Source organism: Monodon monoceros, unplaced genomic scaffold (genome assembly GCF_005190385.1).
Source record: "Monodon monoceros isolate NGI ecotype Baffin Bay Population unplaced genomic scaffold, NGI_Narwhal_1 Super_Scaffold_10, whole genome shotgun sequence".
NCBI classification, from domain to species: domain Eukaryota; kingdom Metazoa; phylum Chordata; class Mammalia; order Artiodactyla; family Monodontidae; genus Monodon; species Monodon monoceros.
The window spans coordinates 13,877,203-13,896,129 of record NW_021703766.1 but is presented as its reverse complement, the minus strand read 5'-3'; the positions used below and the strand labels follow the sequence as shown (position 1 = coordinate 13,896,129).

The 18,927-nt window shown below is 37.4% G+C and overlaps 1 protein-coding gene across 1 annotated transcript in view; it reads left to right on the top strand.

The window, feature by feature from the left end:
* Positions 1-18,927, top strand: part of HYDIN (HYDIN axonemal central pair apparatus protein) — a 431,237-nt gene that overhangs the window by 175,558 nt on the left and 236,752 nt on the right. Inside the window, 1 exon segment of the mRNA XM_029201876.1 lies at positions 9,773-9,891. Within this exon segment, the coding sequence (XP_029057709.1) occupies positions 9,773-9,891 (119 nt within the window).

The following is an 18,927-nucleotide window of genomic DNA, read 5'->3' as shown; positions in this document are numbered from 1 at the left end:
TGATTATTATTTCCTTGCTTTCATTTATAGCTTATACTCCCACGTGTGTATAACTAAACATTACAATTTAGTACTGCCTGCCTTTGGAATGTACATAATTGGAATCAATCTGCATGTCTCATCCACGTTGTTGCTTGTAGCTCTAGTTGCATTTCATTTTCATTGTTGTATAGTGTTCCATTGTGTGAATGTATGTTCAGAGACAGGAAGTAGCAGGGAAGGCCAGTGTCATTGGTTTTGGGGAGGCCGCTCGGGATGCATGAAATTTAACCCACATCTCCAACTACAACCTTTTCTTCTTCTGAAAGCTTTTATATCTAGGCACCGTGAGTACAGAGATGCACAGGAACACAGTCCCTGCCCTCAGAAAGGCATAGAATTGAGTGGGGGGAAACTGACACATAAATCAACAGTTACGTAATGCCATACAGTGAATGAATGATAATAGTTGAAAAGAATACAGGATACACAGCTTAGTCTTGAAATATATGTTAGTCAAGTGAAAAAAAAAGGAGGGGCTGGGCACAAGAAGCAGGGAAACACTTGTGAAAACACATAGAGAAACACTATGTAAAAATATACCATGAGCATGAAATGACAAATAACTGCAAGTTCCTGGGGTGTGAAACAGAGAGAGACAGAGAAACTTGGGAGGGGACAGGCGGGGGCAGAAAATGAAGCTGGAGGCTGGTGTAGTAGGTGGGAACCAGTTCTTGGAGGGCTGCCCTTGTCTGCCTGACTAAGAACCTCAGACTTCACCCAGAGTGAGTAAGGAATCACTGAAGGGCTCTAAGCAGGGGAGTGATCTGCTCAGACATGAATATGGCAAATACATCATTAAAATCTTTTCAGTTAATCTGAAACTGAATTTTTTTTCTTCATTTAAAATTTTCATATTTCCTTAGAAGTAGTTAAACCTGTATGTTAGATATTTATAAAGACTTGCTGATAGTTTGATCTAGGTCTCAGAACTGATCTTTCATGTATCTCGACTTAACAATGGAATGTGTAAATACCTGATTTAATCATGAAGATCGCCTTTAAAAAAAAAAAAACTCAAAGGGAAACTACACATATTTGGTTTGGATCACCATATGGGAACTTCAAAGGAAGTAACACTTTCTGATTTCAATTGTGAAATATATTGCTAGATAACCTCGTTAATGGGTGCTTCAGAGTCAAATGCAGGAAAGCAGCATGTTGGAAATGACTCCAGACATACCCGCTACCTTTAAAGACCCAATTAATATGAACCTTATTGTCCATTTTCATTCTGTGCATCATAAGAGAAACATCTGAGTTTTTAGCACAATTTGAGGCTTCTGAGTTTAATCCTAATTAAACTACAGAATGGAGATTTAGGAAAGGAAAAGCTAAATCACCCCAATCATTAAAAACATTTTTGGATTTTCAGAGTAATAAGTGAGTAATACTCTACATATTTATAAGCTGTCTTTCTCAAAACTCATCAGATTGCAACCTGATAATAATATAAAGTATCTTAGTCCTATGAATGAGAAATTATTTTCTTGATCAACTACTTTAGATTATATTTACTTTGAATTACATTTTCAGTTATCAAATATTTCAAACATAAAGAAGAATACAGGGAATAATATACCAATGTCTTTTATACATACCCAAATTTAGGAAAACTTGAACAAATAGAAACGCCCATGTTTTTGGTCAGGAAAATCAACATTATAAATAGGTCAATTCTCCCTGTAAATGCAATGTGATCCCAATGGTAATATCAGTAAGGTTGTTTTTTTTAATTGGGTGGATTCTAAAATTCTTATGGAAGAAATAAATGAAGTAGGTTTGCCTAGAAAATTCAACAAGAATACTGTGGGAGGACTAGCTCCACCATATATTAAAACATTAAAACCTATAGTAAATACAGTTGTATGTATGGTTTATGAACATGAAGAGAAAGTAGCCATCGAATCAATATTTATTTTTCTTTTCAACCATCAGCAGCAGCAGCATGTCCTAATCCCCTAAATCCTACCCTCCCCCAAATCCTTATTTCCCAGTGTCCTATGTGAGCAAAATAAAAACCCTAATTTGCTTAAGTCACTTTGTTCTATTTATCTTTTGATGCATAACAAACCATCCTAGATTTAGTGGCTTCAAACAACTAGCAATCACTTATTTTGCACACAGATCTGTGATTCAGGATTCAGCAAGGACAGCTCTCTTTGCTCCACATGAAGACAGCTGGACACGCTTGAAGGTAGAAGCTGATTTCATTTTTTAGCTCATCCATCTATATATCTGGCACTTGATCCTGGCTGTTGGCAGGGACCTCACCAGGTTCTGTTTGCTGGAACCTATCAGTGGCCTCTCCATGTGGCTGCTTGCTTCCTCATAGCGTGAACAATGGACTGAATTGTTGAGATGAGAAATCTACTGCAGTCTAATTTTAATTTCTTTAGGTTATCTGTCTTTCTATCAGATTGATATTAAGAATTACTTTATGCTTTGATGTTCTACAGTTTCACTGAGATGGATTTGCCTTTATCCTACTTGATATGCTTCTTTAATTTAAGAACCTTTAATCAATTCTGGAAAATTCTCAGCAGTTATCTCTTCAGTGTTGTTTTCATCTCATTATCTCAATTTTTTCCTCCTGTAAATTCTTTTAGATATATGTCTTTCCCATGGAATTGCAGAGTCTTTTAACTTCTCCTTTATATTTTTGATTTCTTCATCTCTGTATGATACATTCTGGGGTTTTTTCCCAAGATCTTTCTTCTAGTTGACTAATTCTTTCTTCAGCTATTTCTACTCTGGTATATTTATCTATTCAGTTTTTATTTCATCAACTTGATTTTTCAGTTTTAGAAGTTCTATTTGGTTTTAATACTTTCATTTTTGTCTCCTTCAAATGGTTTCTCTTTCTTCATTTACCTCTTTAAAGATTTTGAGAATGCTATGTTAGAGTTTATTTAAGGCCATCCTATTATCTCAAGCTCTTGGGGTACTAATTTGCATGTTTTCGGTAACCACTGATTTTCCTCATGTTGATTCTTCAGATGACTTGAAATGTTTGTGTTGTTAGCTCATCTTTAGCATGTGCTATGGAATGAATGTTTGTGGCCCTGCCCCCTTGCCCCAAAATTCATATTTTGAAACATAATACTCAATGTGATGGTATTTGGAGGTGGGAACTTTGGAGGTGATCAGGTAGAGGGCAGAGCCTTCATGAATGTGGTTAGTGCCCTTTATAAAAGAGACCCCGGAAAGCTCCATTGCCCATCCTTCCATGTGAGTGAGAAGACGGCATCTGTGAAGCAGGAAGAGGGCTCTCACCAGACATTGGATCTGCCAGCACCTTGATCTTGGACTTCCCGGCCTCCAGAACTGTGAGAAATAAATGTTTGTTGTTTAAGCCACCCAGTCTGTGGTATTTTATTACAGCAACCCAAACAGACTAAGACAGTATGGGTACTGGATCATGGAGGTGTTCCTTCAGAACAATTTTTTATTTCTTCAAGACTTTACAACTTTTATTTTCACAGCATCTGATTCTTTCACCTATAATATAATATAAATTTGGATCCCATACCTATACATGGGACTTGGATTTCTCATAGGGGCCTTTTCCCCCTATTCAGATTGCAAGGTAGAGGACAAGCTTCATCACTGCTCCCTTAGACCAATAGGTAGAATTTTTCTAGTTCCCTTTTTGGAAAGAGGCATCCTTTCCAAGGTCCTAAATTTATGCAGGGATCGAAGTTCAGTTCCTCATTCCCAGATAGGAACAAAGCCATATGCCCTATTTCTGTGAGGGTGTTTAAACTGAAGCCATTAGACCATAAGACTGTATGTACTTTAAAAATCTCTGAGTTCCCTTTTTATTTCTAGCACCTGGTGTTTTCCTTTCTCTCTTTTGGGCTTGGATAAGTATTAAAACTATATGTTTGTCATGCTTTTAATAATTTTTTTTGTATTTGAAGTGGAAGGATGTGCTGAGTCAGCTTACCCTGCCCTGTTGTCAGAAGTTAATATAGTTAACAATGTTCATATCTTTCTTGAGGTAATATCCTTAGAGAATCTGCATAGAGTCACTCTGGCTGCTCATTAAAAATGTAGGTTCTTGGGTTTCACCTATGTTTTTTGAATTAAAATCTGTGGAGATAGTGCTAAAGAATATTTTGACAAGGACTGAAAATTAAGTGTGTAACAGGGTTGCAGGATACAAGATTTATATAGAGAGAAATCAATTATATTTCTAGACAATGAACAATGGAAATTGAATTTTTAAAAAGCAATATTACTTATAATACAATAGCATTAAGAAATATGAACTACTTAAAGATAAATTTGACAAAAGTTGTGGAAGACCTGTACACTGAAAACTATAAAACATTGCTGAGAGGGCTTCCCTGGTGGCGCAGTGGTTGAGAGTCTGCCTGCCGATGCAGGGGACACAGGTTCGTGCCCTGGTCCGGGAAGATCCCACATGCCGAGGAGCGGCTAGGTCCGTGAGCCATGGCCGCTGAGCCTGCGCGTCCGGAGCCTGTGCTCCGCAACGGGAGAGGCCACAACAGTGAGAGGCCCGTGTACTGAAAAAAAAAAAGAAAAAAAAAACAACACATTGCTGAGAGAAATTAAAAACCTAAATAAATGGAGAACTGTACCTTGTTAATAGGTGGGTAAATTAAATATTAAGATGTCATTTCCCCCCAAAATTCATCTTTAGATTCAATGCAATTCCAATAAAAATCCAAACAGCTTTTTCTTGGTAGAAATTGACAAGCTCATTCTAAAATTCATATGGAAATGCAAAGAATTTAGAATAATCCAAACAACTTTGGAATAGAAGAATAAAATTGGAAGACTACTATGACCTGATTTCAAGACAACTTCTAAGCTACGGTAGTCAAGATAATCTAGCATAATATCCCCAACTAAAAATTCTTAACTTAATCACATCTTTTGTCATATAATATTCACCTTTTTTGCCATATGAAATAATACTTATAGGTTACAGGAATTAGGATGTGGATATCTTTGGGGGCCATTATTCAGCCTACCACAGATCCTGTGTGGGTTCCCAGTTGTTTTAGCTGTTTGTACTGTGTGGTCCACCTTTCTGTACTGATTTTCAACACCTGCTCTGTCATAAGTCAAATCTGCATATGTGTGCATTTATTCTGAGTTCTGTATTCTGTTTCCTTAGTCATTTTGCACTTTCTGCCCCAATACCACACTATCATAATTACAGTAGATTTACAACAGACTTTAATATATGAAAGGGCAAGTCCCCTCAATTTATTTTTCTTTAGTAACGTCTTGGTTGTTACTGGCCCTTTGATTTTACACTTAAATTTTATAATGAACCATCAAATTCCTCCAAATTTTACCTGCTGGCATTTTTTTTAGTAGAGCATTAAAATTATATAGATCAGTTTGAGGAAAATTGACAATTTTATAATATTGAGTCTCCCATTTCAAAAACATAACCTAGTTCTCCATTTATTTAGATCTTTCCTAATATCTTTCAGTAAAGTTTTACAATTTGTTCCTTGAAAGTCTTAAGTATATTTTGTTAGATTTATTTCTAGGTACTTTATATTTTTGTTGCTATTGTAAAATTAATATCTTGAAAATTAATTTTTTGACTCTTGCTGTGTATAGAAATGCAGTTGACTTTTGTATTTGATTTGGTAACCATCATTCTTTATCTTATTAATTTTAAAAGTATTTATAGGTTCTTTAGGATTTTTCAGGTAAGTAGCCATAAAATCTGTGAATTATGACCATTTGTTCTTCCTATTTATGCATCCCCCCATCCCTTTTTCTTGTCTTACTGCACAGGAATGAAGCTCAAGTATCATATTGAACATCTAATATATATATCTTAGATGGCACGTTTTTGAAAGCCCATGGTTACATTTTCTGGTATTTAATGCAATATGATCTATTGCATTCACAGATTTTAGGGCTGTGAAAGGGGTTCTATAGTACATCTCCCTGCTTCTCATGTGTGAAACCAGGACACTGTAATCATAGATGAGAAGCTTCCCTATTTTAAAAACTTTTTAATATTTTGCTCTTCTAATAAGGAATCTGACCTTAGAGCTTACTAGTTCTTTCAGGCTTGTCCATCTTGCTGCCTTTTGCCAAAATCCCTGCTTCAAAAATCTTGTGGAAACATAGCATTTGTAATGTAACACTAAAATTTAGACTAACTCTTACAAACAGAAGCCTGGGTATTACTTTACTCCTATTCTGTCCTGGGTTAGGGAAATGGCTAGCTACAAATAAAGTCTCCTTTGAAGTAATTAATAATTCACAAAGAAACATTGGCTCACTGCTTTTGTACAACACATCTCCTTTTCTCTTTTTTTTTTTTTTTTTTTATTAAGGAAGGCAGTCAAGATAACAGATTGGGAAAGCTTTAAGCCTGACAGTTATAAATAGTCTTGCAGTTTATTCCACAATGTATTTGCAGTTCTCTTTCTTTGCCGTTCTGAAAGTTGGATCTCTGTCAGAATACTTTTCTCTTGACCAAGGAGTACAAATCATTGCCTTCAAAACAGGTTTGAAGATTAAAACTCTAAAATAATGGAGTAGGGTGATAAGGTTTGGGCTGTCTGAGAATTTTACTGATGCTCTAGAGTGTTGTCAAAGCAACACTGATCTTTAGAGGAACTTTAGAGGAACTTCTTTCCCAGGGATCACATGGATTGGGAGAACCCTTTGAATAAATGAGCTGTTTCCAGATATTGCTAAGATTGCTCTTGTTTCTTGTAATCAAAGCAATACTTGCCTAATGACCACTGTGTTGCCAAGCACTAGAGGGGACCCAGAGACAAGTATTCTTGTCTTTAAAAGGACAGTCATGGAGAGGAGGCATTAAAGATACAGACGCTGAATAGCAATAGAAGACAGTGGAACATAAAATGTCACAGGGCATTATTATGATGATAATAAATTAATATTATTAATAACAACCAATAATATCACTTGGTTGTTCAAAGTGTATTTGCTCTAATACTGAAAATTACATCTAACAGAGCATGAAAATAATTTTGAATGTTACACACAGAGCAAATACATGATTTTTCCCTAAATAACTTGAAATTTTAGTGGTGCAAATTTAAGGAAAACCTATTAAATTATCAAATATTTTTGAGTATTGATTTTTGAGGGAGAACATGGAAAGACAGAAACCATTAAAACTGTTGATGTTTTCGTGTAAATTAGTACAACCACTCTAGAAGACAATATGGCCGTAGCTGTCAAACTGTCAAATGTGTATCCTTTTGTTCTGGCATTCTACTTCCTATAGTGGTGCGCTGGGTACTTTAACTCCCTTTCTCTCTCTCTCTCTCTCTCTCTCTCTCTCTCTCATACACACACACACACACAGAGCAACTAAAAGAATAAAAGAACGAGACAAAATATATTTTTTAAACTTGTTAGAAAGCAAAAGAGAGCTTCCAGGACAGTGAAGGATTTGGGGGCCAAGATCCAGGAGAAGAAAGAAACCAAAACAATCAGATTTGGGGGGCCTCTTTATCCTTAGTGACACTGACTTTTTGGGAGATACTGCAGAGACTGAAAAATTAAGCAGAGTTAAGGAAGAAAACATAGAAGTTCATGGGATGCCCAAGGAGAAAGGGCCCTAGAAATCCCCCATGCTTGAGGGTGGGACCCAGTAAAGTGGGGACTAGAAATAAGACTAGAAGTAAGTCCTTATAAGAACTAGAGCTCAGCTTTGGATCATTTTTCAAGCATAGATTTGATTAAGACAGTTCTCCACTGGGGTTCCAAGAGTATTTAATCCCTAATGTTCTAAGTTATCTCTTATATATGAGGAATTAACTTCTCTTCTATATGTAGGATAGTACTAGCTACACACCCTTCTTGGGAGAATTGAGAAAATAGTCACTCCAGTGATTTGCTGCAGGGCTTAATTCCGTCACAGAATCTTCAATGGTTAGATTAGGTTATCTGGGATCGCTAATATCCCCTAGTCACCAGCCAGAACCTGGAAGAAGATAACATCTTAGTGTTTCAAATTAAATCTACAGTTTTTTATATACACTGATCAGCACTCAATCAGAAATAACCAAGTATATGAGGAGGTAGCGCAGTCTGATCGAACACCAAGATAAACAATAGGAGCAAACCCATAGAGAGCCAGGTGATAGAATTTCCAGACACAGATTTTTTTAATGTTCTTACTAAAGATAATATTGAGCAGAGACCTGGAAACTACAAAAAAATCCAATAGGAAGTCTAGCATGGAAAAGTTATGATGACAAATTTAGAACTCAGTAGATGAATTTAATAGCCTGCTAGGTATGCCTAGAGGTAGAATTTGTAAACTGGAAATAAGATAAATCCAAGAAAATAGCCACACTACAGCATATAGGGACAAAATGCAAGTAAGAACATAAGAACTGAGTGGAATGTGGTAAAAAGCTCATATACATGTGTGTGTGTGTGTATATATATATATTATATATATATGTATATATATATATACATATATATAAAGAAATGGGAAAATTGAGCATAAGCAATATTTGAAGAGATAATGACTAAAAAAATTTCCAAATTTGATGAAATACATTCATCCACAGATTCAAAAAGTTCAGTAAACCCCAAGAAGGATAAATGCAAACCACACTTGGGGACATTATAGTAAAACTGCTGAAAAACAAGACAAAAGGAAAATCTTAACACAGTCAGAGGAAAAGACGTATTATCTCAAATGAGCAATAAGACTATAAACTAAGCTCTCAACAGAAATGGTGGAGGACAAGAAACAATAGAATGGTATCTTCAAAGTGCTTAAAGAAAACGTAGGAAAATTGATCATAAATGTACTAAAGGATATTAATTACATTGTAATTTGTTGTAATGAAAATTTGGAAGCCACTTAAATATCCAATAAGAAGGACTGGTTAAAAATATTTACTACATCTTTAGGTGATGATACGTAAAAATGTTCCAGATGTATTGTTAAGTGAAAAAAAGCAGGCTAAATATAATTTATAGCAGATGCTCTCATTTACATTAACAATTCTTAAATATGATTAAATGTGGAAGGATTGGCACCAAAATGCTAACAGTAGTTATCTTTGGGTGGTGAAATTATGATAAAATTTCTACTTTCCTTTTAATATTTTTATAATGATCACATATTATCAGATGCAGATACATACCCCATTTTAAAAGAGAGACAAAAGCAGTCAGTACTTTAAAGGCTTGTGCTCTGTATTGACCCTGGGTGCATTGTGGCTGTGTAGTAAAGGATACTGTTTAGTGGATTCCATTTCCTCTGTATGAAAGAAGCTGCAAAGTGAGGGTCAGGTAAGACTCCTAGACTCAGATCCCTTAATGCCCTGGCTCTTCCTAAATCTAGGGAAGATCAGTGTCAACAAGGTCTCTTGGAGCCCCGTGGCAGCGCTCATCTTATGCCATTCTTCTCTGATTTAGAGAAATTATTTTCCTTTATCAAAAACTTAAGGATACAGTTAAGATTGGGTTAAATTTTTTTAATTGTTTTTTTCTGCTAAAATGTCAGCCTAGATTGCAATATAAGCTTTCCCCTAAAGTTAAGAAACTAACCAGTATTCTTGTTTCTTAAAGATAAGCTAAATCTTCAGCATTGGTTAAATTACACTCCCTCAGTCCATTGTAGGGAGTTGTTGCAATAATCTTGACTGCTTACATTAATAAGAGGTTGTGGGTAATCTGGGGTAATAAAGCGTCACTGAGGGTAATAAAGTCTGAATTGTTTTTACAGGCCGAGAGATCCGTCTGCCCCTGCGAATCAAAGGGGAAGGAATGGGACCAAAGATTCACTTCAACTTTGAGTTGCTGGATATTGGAAAAGTTTTTGTTGGATCTGTACATTGTTATGAGGTAAGCACTAGAATTGTGCATTGAGACTCAAAAGTACTTGGCTTTTTTTGTTTTATGTGTGTGTTTTTATTGATAGAAAATTTGTGACATCACATTTTTTCCATTACTCATACCTATTCAGACCCCAAACAATTGAACTCCTCCTCCTCCCTCCCAGCCTTGTTGAGGGAAGCAACTTTTTCCATCCTTTTCAGCCTCTCTAGCTTTATAAAAAGCATCAAAGTCATAAGTTAATTGGTTTTATCATCATCATTTTGTAAATTGCAAAGGGGGACACTATAAATACATCTCCCCATCTATTTAATGCTTGATCTCTGACAACATAAATCCTACAGATCAGAGGATAGAGAACCTTTTACATTTTCCAGAATGTCCTAATGAGGGTAGCTGTTTTCACACTTCAGAAGTTTCTCTAATTTAAAATTTTAATTAATTTTCTCTGATTTAAAAACCAATCGTCCTGATTTCTGGAAGAGATCTCCCTGCTTTGTCTTTCCAGTTAAATAGAAAATGATTTTTTACATGATGTACCCATGGGTTCGTGGGATCAGAGTTACTTCAGTGTCACTTCATCACTAAATTCATATCCAGGACAATTGTTTACACTATATCAAACTATAACCATTGAAAGTTTATTGTAGAAAGATTCCTAAATTGTAAGTGTTTATATTTCTATAGAGGTAACAATAAAAGCATTTATTTAATGAGTGACAAATACGTGTCAAGTTCCATGCCTTATTATGTGTGCATGCCTACGTACGTGTGTGTGATTTCTAACTCTTACAGAACCATGAGTAGTGGGTTTTACTGTACCTGTTTTTACACATGAGAAATATGAGGCAATAGTGGTTAATTCAGTCAACATCCTCACCCTTCATGTATGTTGAGCACATATGCATTAGTTCACTTGGTCCTCACAAAAACCCTATGAAGAAGGCACAATGACTATCCCCATTTTATAGCTGAGGAAGCTGGGGCTTAGAGAAGTTTTACTAGTTAAGGTAACCCTACATACTGTAACAAACAAATACAATAATATATCTATTTTGTTCCTAACATAAAGTCCCAGACAAGCTTGGTCATCAGCAGATGGCTCTCCTACTGCAGAGGATCAAGAACTCAGCCTCATTCTATCTCATGGCGCTCCAACCCCTAACATCTGAGTTGCAATATTGTAGTCTCACATGTATCACACTGGCAGTAGGAGAAAGGCATGGAGGGATCCACATGAGAGGTTTTGTTTTGTTTTGTTTTTGTGGTACGTGGGCCTCTCACTGCTGCGGCCTCTCCCGCTGTGGAGCACAGGCTCCGGACGCGCAGGCCCAGCAGCCATGGCCCACAGGCCCAGCCGCCCCGCGGCATGCGGGATCCCCCCGGACCAGGGCAGGAACCCGCATCCCCCGCATTGGCAGGTGGACTCCCAACCACTGCGCCACCAGGGAAGCCCCACATGAGAGGTTTTTATAGGAGGTAGTAATGGAGGTGGCATGTATCGCTTTTGTTCATACCCTGTTAGGGTCTGTAACTGCAAGGCTGGCTGGGAAATGTAGTCTAGCTATAGGCACAGGAAGAGAGGATATGGGTTCAGTGAATGGCCAACCTGACTCTGCCACATTTGTTAAATAACTTGGCAAGGTCACACAGCCTGTAAATGTTAGTGATCCCCAGGGTACTAGGGCCCTACATTGTGTGGGAAGAGAAAGCCCTTTGCTGGCTTTTCAATCGCTTGGGCTCTCATTATGGGCAAATCTGGTCTACAACCAGTTCAGCTCAGCCTAAGCATGGGAGGTAAGTGCCCAATTGATGTTGAGAGCTTCCTGCAGTGTCATTTGTCCTCACATTCATTAGACTTAAGGATGGGCCAAATGGGATGATTTGAAAGGTAAATAGAGATGTTAATGTCATGGAATAAACATAAGATGAGATGGAACATAGGGAAGAGCCTAACTTAAATGAAGTAATCACTCACATGACTAACATAAAGTGAAAAGTGGCACAGCTACTATGTTGCATTGTCCTGTATTGCATTCTGAAAAAAATGGTCACTTAGGGAGGGAAAAAAAGGTATAAGAGTTCTTATTAAATTAAATTGTTCTTATTAAATTGATACTCTGCCTGTACTTTATCCAGTGCAAATTTCCCTCACACCTTACAGACTGTGTCTTATGGATGCCACATTGGAAAAGAACCTTTAGTTCTGATGCAAAATTGTTATCGAGTCCAAGCTCACTCTGCTGGCTACACAACAAGGCAATAAATTGGGAGACAAGGTGTTGAGGCAAGGAATAGTGACTTTATTCAGAAAGCTGATAGACTGAGAAGATGGCAGACTAGTGTCTGCAAAAAACATCTTATTGGGGTCTGGATGCCAGTTTCTTTTATAGGGCAGAAAAGGGGAGGAGGTGAGGAAGTAAAGTAAAAAGGCCATTAGTTTTGCAAAATATCTCTGGTTGGGCTTGGCCAGCATCAGGGAGGGGATGTGTTAATTTCCTCTTTTCTGCAGCCATTCACAGGTGGGAAGGGTCAGATTGTCTCCCTGTGAGCTGAACAAAGGCACTTTAGTTTAACATTCAGGCAGAGGGGCAGGGTGCCCTGAGGCAAGCCATTATGTGGGATTATAATGACAAAAGCAATGAAAAGCAAAGGTTAAATAAAAGAAACAGATCCAACATGGAGTCAGATTTTGCTCTTCCCTGTTACAAAATGGATAGGGTTTCTCTGAATGTAATAATAATTTCTTACAAATTTTAACAGAAGTGTCCTTGAGACCATCACTTCCCACCCTCCCATAATTGAACAGTAAAGCAAACCACAGCCAGCTAAGTAAGTGTTAAATGAGGTGCTGCATGAGACTGGACAGTTTTGAGAGCTGTGCAGTGGCAGAGAAGGACATGGTAAGGTGCTTCTTAGGGGAATATTTTGCACTCTCTGCGTATTTAATGCTGATGCCTCATTGCATCTCTCTTTCAATTTATTACATTACCTACTTGAAACAAATTTGAGTAACTAGCTATTGCTGTTAGTCATTGCTGAGCTTAGCAGATACATGAAGACTAACCCCCAAGAGTATGCTATTCCCCAGTGTAATTAGAAGGAAAACAAATGAGAGGTGAAGTTCTACTATAAATTTTCCCCACTCCAAGGAGTTGAACTGCAAGGGTAAGGGCATTACTAGTAATCACAAGGTGTCAGAACTGTATTGTCAAACAATTTGCTGGATTCCGTATACATAAGTAGTTGCTGGTTTGTCAGGGGGAGAAGAATGAAATGCATATTCTCGAAAATAGAGGAACTGGCAATTTATAGAAGAGCTGGGTAAAACAAGAAAAAAGGCAATCTGTGCACCAGCTCAGAGAGAAGAACATGTGTCCTTCGAGTTACCATTAACACCTTTGAGTTGCCTTCAAGTTATCACTAGTGCATATCAGTTGCTTCTTAAGCACAGGTAAATCTTAAACCCATTCTGCTTAGCACTGGGGACATAAATAGCAATCACTGTCTTTTATGAGCACTCTTTGTCATGCACTATTCTAAAAGTTATGCAATTTAATAAATGTCATTTTCACAGCAATCTGAGAAGTTAGTAATACTTACATTTTTTTAAACATCTTTATTGCAGTATAATTGCTTTACAATGTTGTGTTAGTTTCTGCTTCATAACAAAGTGAATCAGCTGTACATATATCCCCATATCTCCTCCCTCTTGCGTCTCCCTCCCACTCTCCCTATCCCACCCCTCTACATGGTTACAAAGCACCGAGCTGATCTCCCTGTGCTATGAGGCTGTTCCCACTAGCTATCTATTTTACATTTGGTAGTGTATATATGTCCATGTCACTCTCTCACTTCGTCCCAGCTTACGCTTCCCCCTCCCCATGTCCTCAAGTCCATTCTCTACATCTGTGTCTTTATTCCTGTCCTGCCCCTAGGTTCTTCAGAACATTTTTTTTTTTTGATTCCATATATATGTGTTAGCATACAGTATTTGTTTTTCTCTTTCTGTCTTACTTCTGAACATTCTATTTTTAGTTTTTTAAGGAACCTCCATACTGTTCTCCATAGTGGCTGTATCAATTTACATTCCCACCAACAGTGCAAGAGGGTTCCCTTACTCCACACCCTCTCCAGCCTTTATTGTTTATAGGTTTTTTGATGATGGCCTTTCTGACTGGTGTGAGGTGATACCTCATTGTAGTTTTGATTTGCATTTCTCTGATGATTAGTGATGTTGAGTGTCCTTTCATGTGTTTGTTGACAATCTGTATATCTTCTTTGGAGAAATGTCTGTTTAGGTCTTCTGCCCATCTTTGGATTGGGTTGTTTGTTTTTTTGATATTGAGCTTCATGAGCTGCTTGTAAATTTTGGAGATTAATACTTTGTCAGTTGCAAATATTATCTCCCATTCTGAGGGTTGTCTTTTCGTCTTGTTTATGGTTTCCTTTGCTCTGCAAAAGCTTTTAAGTTTCATTAGGTCCCATTTGTTTACTTTTATTTTTATTTCCATTTCTCTAAGAGGTGGGTCAAAAAGGATCTTCCTGTGATTTATGTCATAGAGTGTTCTGCTGATGTTTTCCTCTAAGAGTTTTTATAGTGTCTCGCCTTACATTTAGGTCTTCCATCCATTTTGAGCTTATTTTTGTGTATGGTGTTAGGGAATGTTCTAAATTCATTCTTTTACATGTAGCTGTCCAGTTTTCCCAGCACCACTTATTGAAGAGGCTGTCTTTTCTCCATTGTATATTCTTGCCTCCTTTATCAAAGATAAGGTGACCATATGTGTGTGGGTTTATCTCTGGGCTGTATATCCTGTTCCATTGATCTATCTTTCTGTTTTTGTGCCAGTACCATACTGTCTTGATTACTGTAGCTTTGTAGTATAGTCTGAAGTCAGGGAACCTGATTCCTCCAGCTGCATTTTTCTTTCTGAAGATTGCTTTGGCTATTCGGGGTCTTTTGTGTTTCCATACAAATTGTGAAATTTTTTGTTCTAGTTCTGTGAAAAATGCCAGTGGTAGTTTGATAGGGATTGCACTGAATCTGTAGATGGCTTTGGGTAGTATAGTCATTTTCACAATGTTGATTCTTCCAATCCACAACATGGTGTATCTCTCCATCTGTTTGTGTCATCTTTATTTCTTTCATCAGTGTCTTATAGTTTTCTGAGTACAGGTCTTTTGTCTCCTTAGGTAGGTTTATTCCTAGGTATTTTATTATTTTTGTTGCAGTGGTAAATGGGAGTGTTTCCATAGTTTCTCTTTCAGATTTTTCATCATTGGTGTATAGGAATGCAAGAGATTTCTGTGCATTAGTTTTGTATCCTGCTACTTTACCAATTTCATTGATTAGCTCTAGTAGTTTTCTAGTAGTGTCTTTAGGAATCTCTATGTATAGTATCATGTCATCTGCAAACAGTAACAGCTTTACTTCTTCTTTTCCGATTTGGATTGCTTTTATTTCTTTTTCTTCCATGATTGCTGTGGCTAAAACTTCCAAAACTATGTTGAATAATAGTGGTGAGAGTGGGCAACCTTGTCTTATTCCTGATCTTAGTGGAAATGGTTTCAGTTTTTCACCATTGAGAACAGTGTTGCCTGTGGGTTTGTCATATATGGCCTTTATTATGTTGAGGTAAGTTCCCTCTATGCCTACTTTGTGGAGGGTTTTTATCATAAATCGGTGTTGAATTTTGTCAAAACCTTTCTCGGCATCTATTAAGATGATTGATCATACGGTTTTTATCCTTCAGTTTGTTAATGTGGTGTATCACATTGATTGATTTGCGTATACTGAAGAATCCTTGCATTCCTGGGATAAACCCCAGTTGATCATGGTGTATGATCCTTTTAATATGCTGCTTGATTCCGTTTGCTAGTATTTTGTTGAGGATTCTTGCATCTGTGTTCATCAGTGATATTGGCCTGTAGTTTTCTTTCTTTGTGACATCTTTATCTGGTTTTGTTATCAGGGTGATGGTGGCCTTGTAGAATGAGTTTGGGGTGTTCTTCCCCCTGCTGTATTTTGGAAGAAGTTGAGATGGATAGATGTTAACTGTTCTGTAAATGTTTGCTAGAATTCGCCTGTGAAGCCATCTGGTCCTGGGCTTTTGTTTGTTGGAAGATTTTTAATCACAGTCTCAATTTCAGTGCTTGTGTTTGGTCTGTTCATATTTTCTATATCTTCCTGGTTCCGTCTCCAAAGTTTGGGCTTATCTAAGAATTTGTCCATTTCTTCCAGGTGGTCCATTTTATTGGCATATAGTTGCTTGTAGTAGTCTCTCATGATCCTTTGTATTTATGCAGTGTCAGTTGTTGCTTCTCCTTTTTCATTTCTAATTCTGATGATTTGAGTCTTCTTCCTTTTTTTCTTGATGAGTCTGGCTAATGGTTTATCAATTTTGTTTATCTTCTCAAAGATCCACCTTTTTGTTTTATTGATCTTAGCTATTGTTTCCTTTATTTCTTTTTCATTTATTTCTGATCTGATCTTTATGATTTCTTTCCTTCTGCTAACTTTGGAGTTTTTTGTTCTTCTTTCTCTAATTGCTTTAGGTGTAAGGTTAGGTTGTTTATTTGAGATGTTGCTTGTTTCTTGAGGTAGGATTGTAATGCTATAAACTTCCCTCTTAGAACTCCTTTTGCTGCATCCCATAGGTCTTGGGTCGTCGTGTTTTCATGGTCATTTCTTCCTAGGTATTTTTTGATTTCCTCTTTGATTTCTTCAGTGGTCTCTTGGTTATTTAGTAGTGTATTTTTTAGCCTCCATGTGTTTGTATTTTTTTACAGATTTTTTCCTGTAATTGGTATCTAGTCTCATAGCATTGTGGTCAGAAATAATATTTGATATGATTTCAATTTTCCTAGATTTACCAAGGCTTGATTTGTGACCCAAGATATGATCTATCCTGGAGAATATTTCATGAGCACTTGAGAAGAAAGTGTATTCTGTTGTTTTAAGATGGAATGTCCTATAAATATCAATTAAGTCCATCTTGTTTAATGTATCATTTAAAGCTTGTGTTTCCTTATTTATTTTCAATTTGGATGATCTGTCCATTGGTGAAAGTGGGGTGTTAAAGTCCCCTACTATGATTGTGTTACTGTTGATTTCCCCTTTTATGGTTGTTAGCGTTTGCCTTATGTATTGAGGTGCTCCTATGTTGGGTGCATAAAGATTTACAATTGTTATATCTTCTTGGATTGATCCCTTGAACATTCTGTAGTGTCCTTCTTTGTCTCTTGTAATAGCCTTTATTCTAAAGTCTATTTTGTCTGATATGAGAATTGCTACTCCAGCTTTCTTTTGATTTCCATTTGCATGGAATATCTTTTTCCGTCCCCTCACTTTCGGTCTGTATGTGTCCCTAGATCTGAAGTGGATCTCTTGTAGACAGCATATATATGGGTCTTGTTTTTGTATCCATTCAGCCAGTCTGTGTCTTTTGGTTGGAGCATTTAATCCTTTTACATTTAAGGTAGTTATCAATATGTATGTTGCTAATACCATTTTCTTAATTGTTTTGGGTTTGTTATTGTAGGTGTTTTTCTTCTCTTGTGTTTCCTGCCTAGAGAAGTTCCTTTAGCATTTGTTGTAAACCTGGTTTGGTGGTGCTGAATTCTCTTAGCTTTTGCTTGTCTGTAAAGGTTTTAATTTCTCCGTCAAATCTGCATGAGATCCTTGCTGGGTAGAGTGATCTTGGTTGTAGGTTTTTCCCTTTCATCACTTTAAATATGTCCTGCCCCTCCCTTCTGGCTTGCAGAGTTTCTGCTGACAAATCACCTGTTAACCTTATGGGGATTCCCTTCTGTGTTATTTGTTGTTTTTCCCTTGCTGCTTTTAATATTTTTTCTTTGTATTTAATTTTTGATAGTTCGATTAATATGTGTTTTGGTGTGTGTCTCCTTGGATTTATCCTGTATGGGACGCTCTGTGCTTCCTGGTCTTGATTGACTAGTTCCTTTCCCATATTAAGGAGGTTTTTAATTATAATCTGTTCAAATGTTTTCTCAGTCCCTTTCTTTTTCTCTTCTTCTTCTGGAACCCCTATAATTCGAATGTTGGTGCATTTAATATTGTCCCAGAGGTCTCTGAGACTGTCCTCAATTCTTTTCATTCTTTGTTCTTTATTCTGCTCTGTGGTAGTTATTTCAACTATTTTATCTTCCAGGTCACTTATCCGTTCTTCTGCCTCAGTTATTCTGCTATTGATTCCTTCTAGAGAATTTTTAATTTCATTTATTGTGTAGTTCATCATTGTTTGTTTGCTCTTTAGTTCTTCTAGGTCCTTGTTAAACGTTTCTTGTATTTTCTATGTTCTATTTCCAAGATTTTGGATCATCTTTACTCTCATTACTCTGAATTCTTTTTCAGGTAGACTGCCTACTTCCTCTTCATTTGTTTGGTCTGGTGGGTTTTTACCTTGCTCCTTCATCTGCAGTGTGTTTCTCTGTCTTCTCATTTTGCTTAACTTACTGCGTTTGGGGTGTCCTTTTTGAGGCTGCAGGTTTGTAGTTCTCGTTGTTTTTGGTGTCTGCGCCCAGTGGCTAAGGTTGGTTCAGTGGGTTGTGTAGGCTTCCTGGTGGAGGGGACTAGTGCCTGTGTTCTGCTGGATGAGGCTGGATCTTGTCTTTCTGGTGGGCAGGATGGCGTCTGGTGGTGTGTTTTGGGGTGTCTGTGCCCTTATTATGATTTTAGGCAGCCTCTCTGCTAATGGGTGGGGTTGTGTTCCTGCCTTGCTAGTTGTTTGACATAGGTTGTCTAGCACTGTAGCTTGCTGGTTGTTGAGTGGAGCTGGGTCTTAGCATTGAGATGGAGATCTCTGTAAGAGCTTTTGCTGTTTGATATTATGTGGAGACAGGAGGTCTCTGGTGGACCAGTGTCCTGAACTCGGCTCTCCCATCTTAGAGGCACAGGCCTGACACCCAGCCGGAGCACCAAGACCCTGTCAGCTACACAGTGAACAAGATGCACTGTGGTGCTTGGTGCCAGGCGGCAACTACGGCTGCTGCCCGGGTTCCCTGGTTTCTCAGTAATACTTA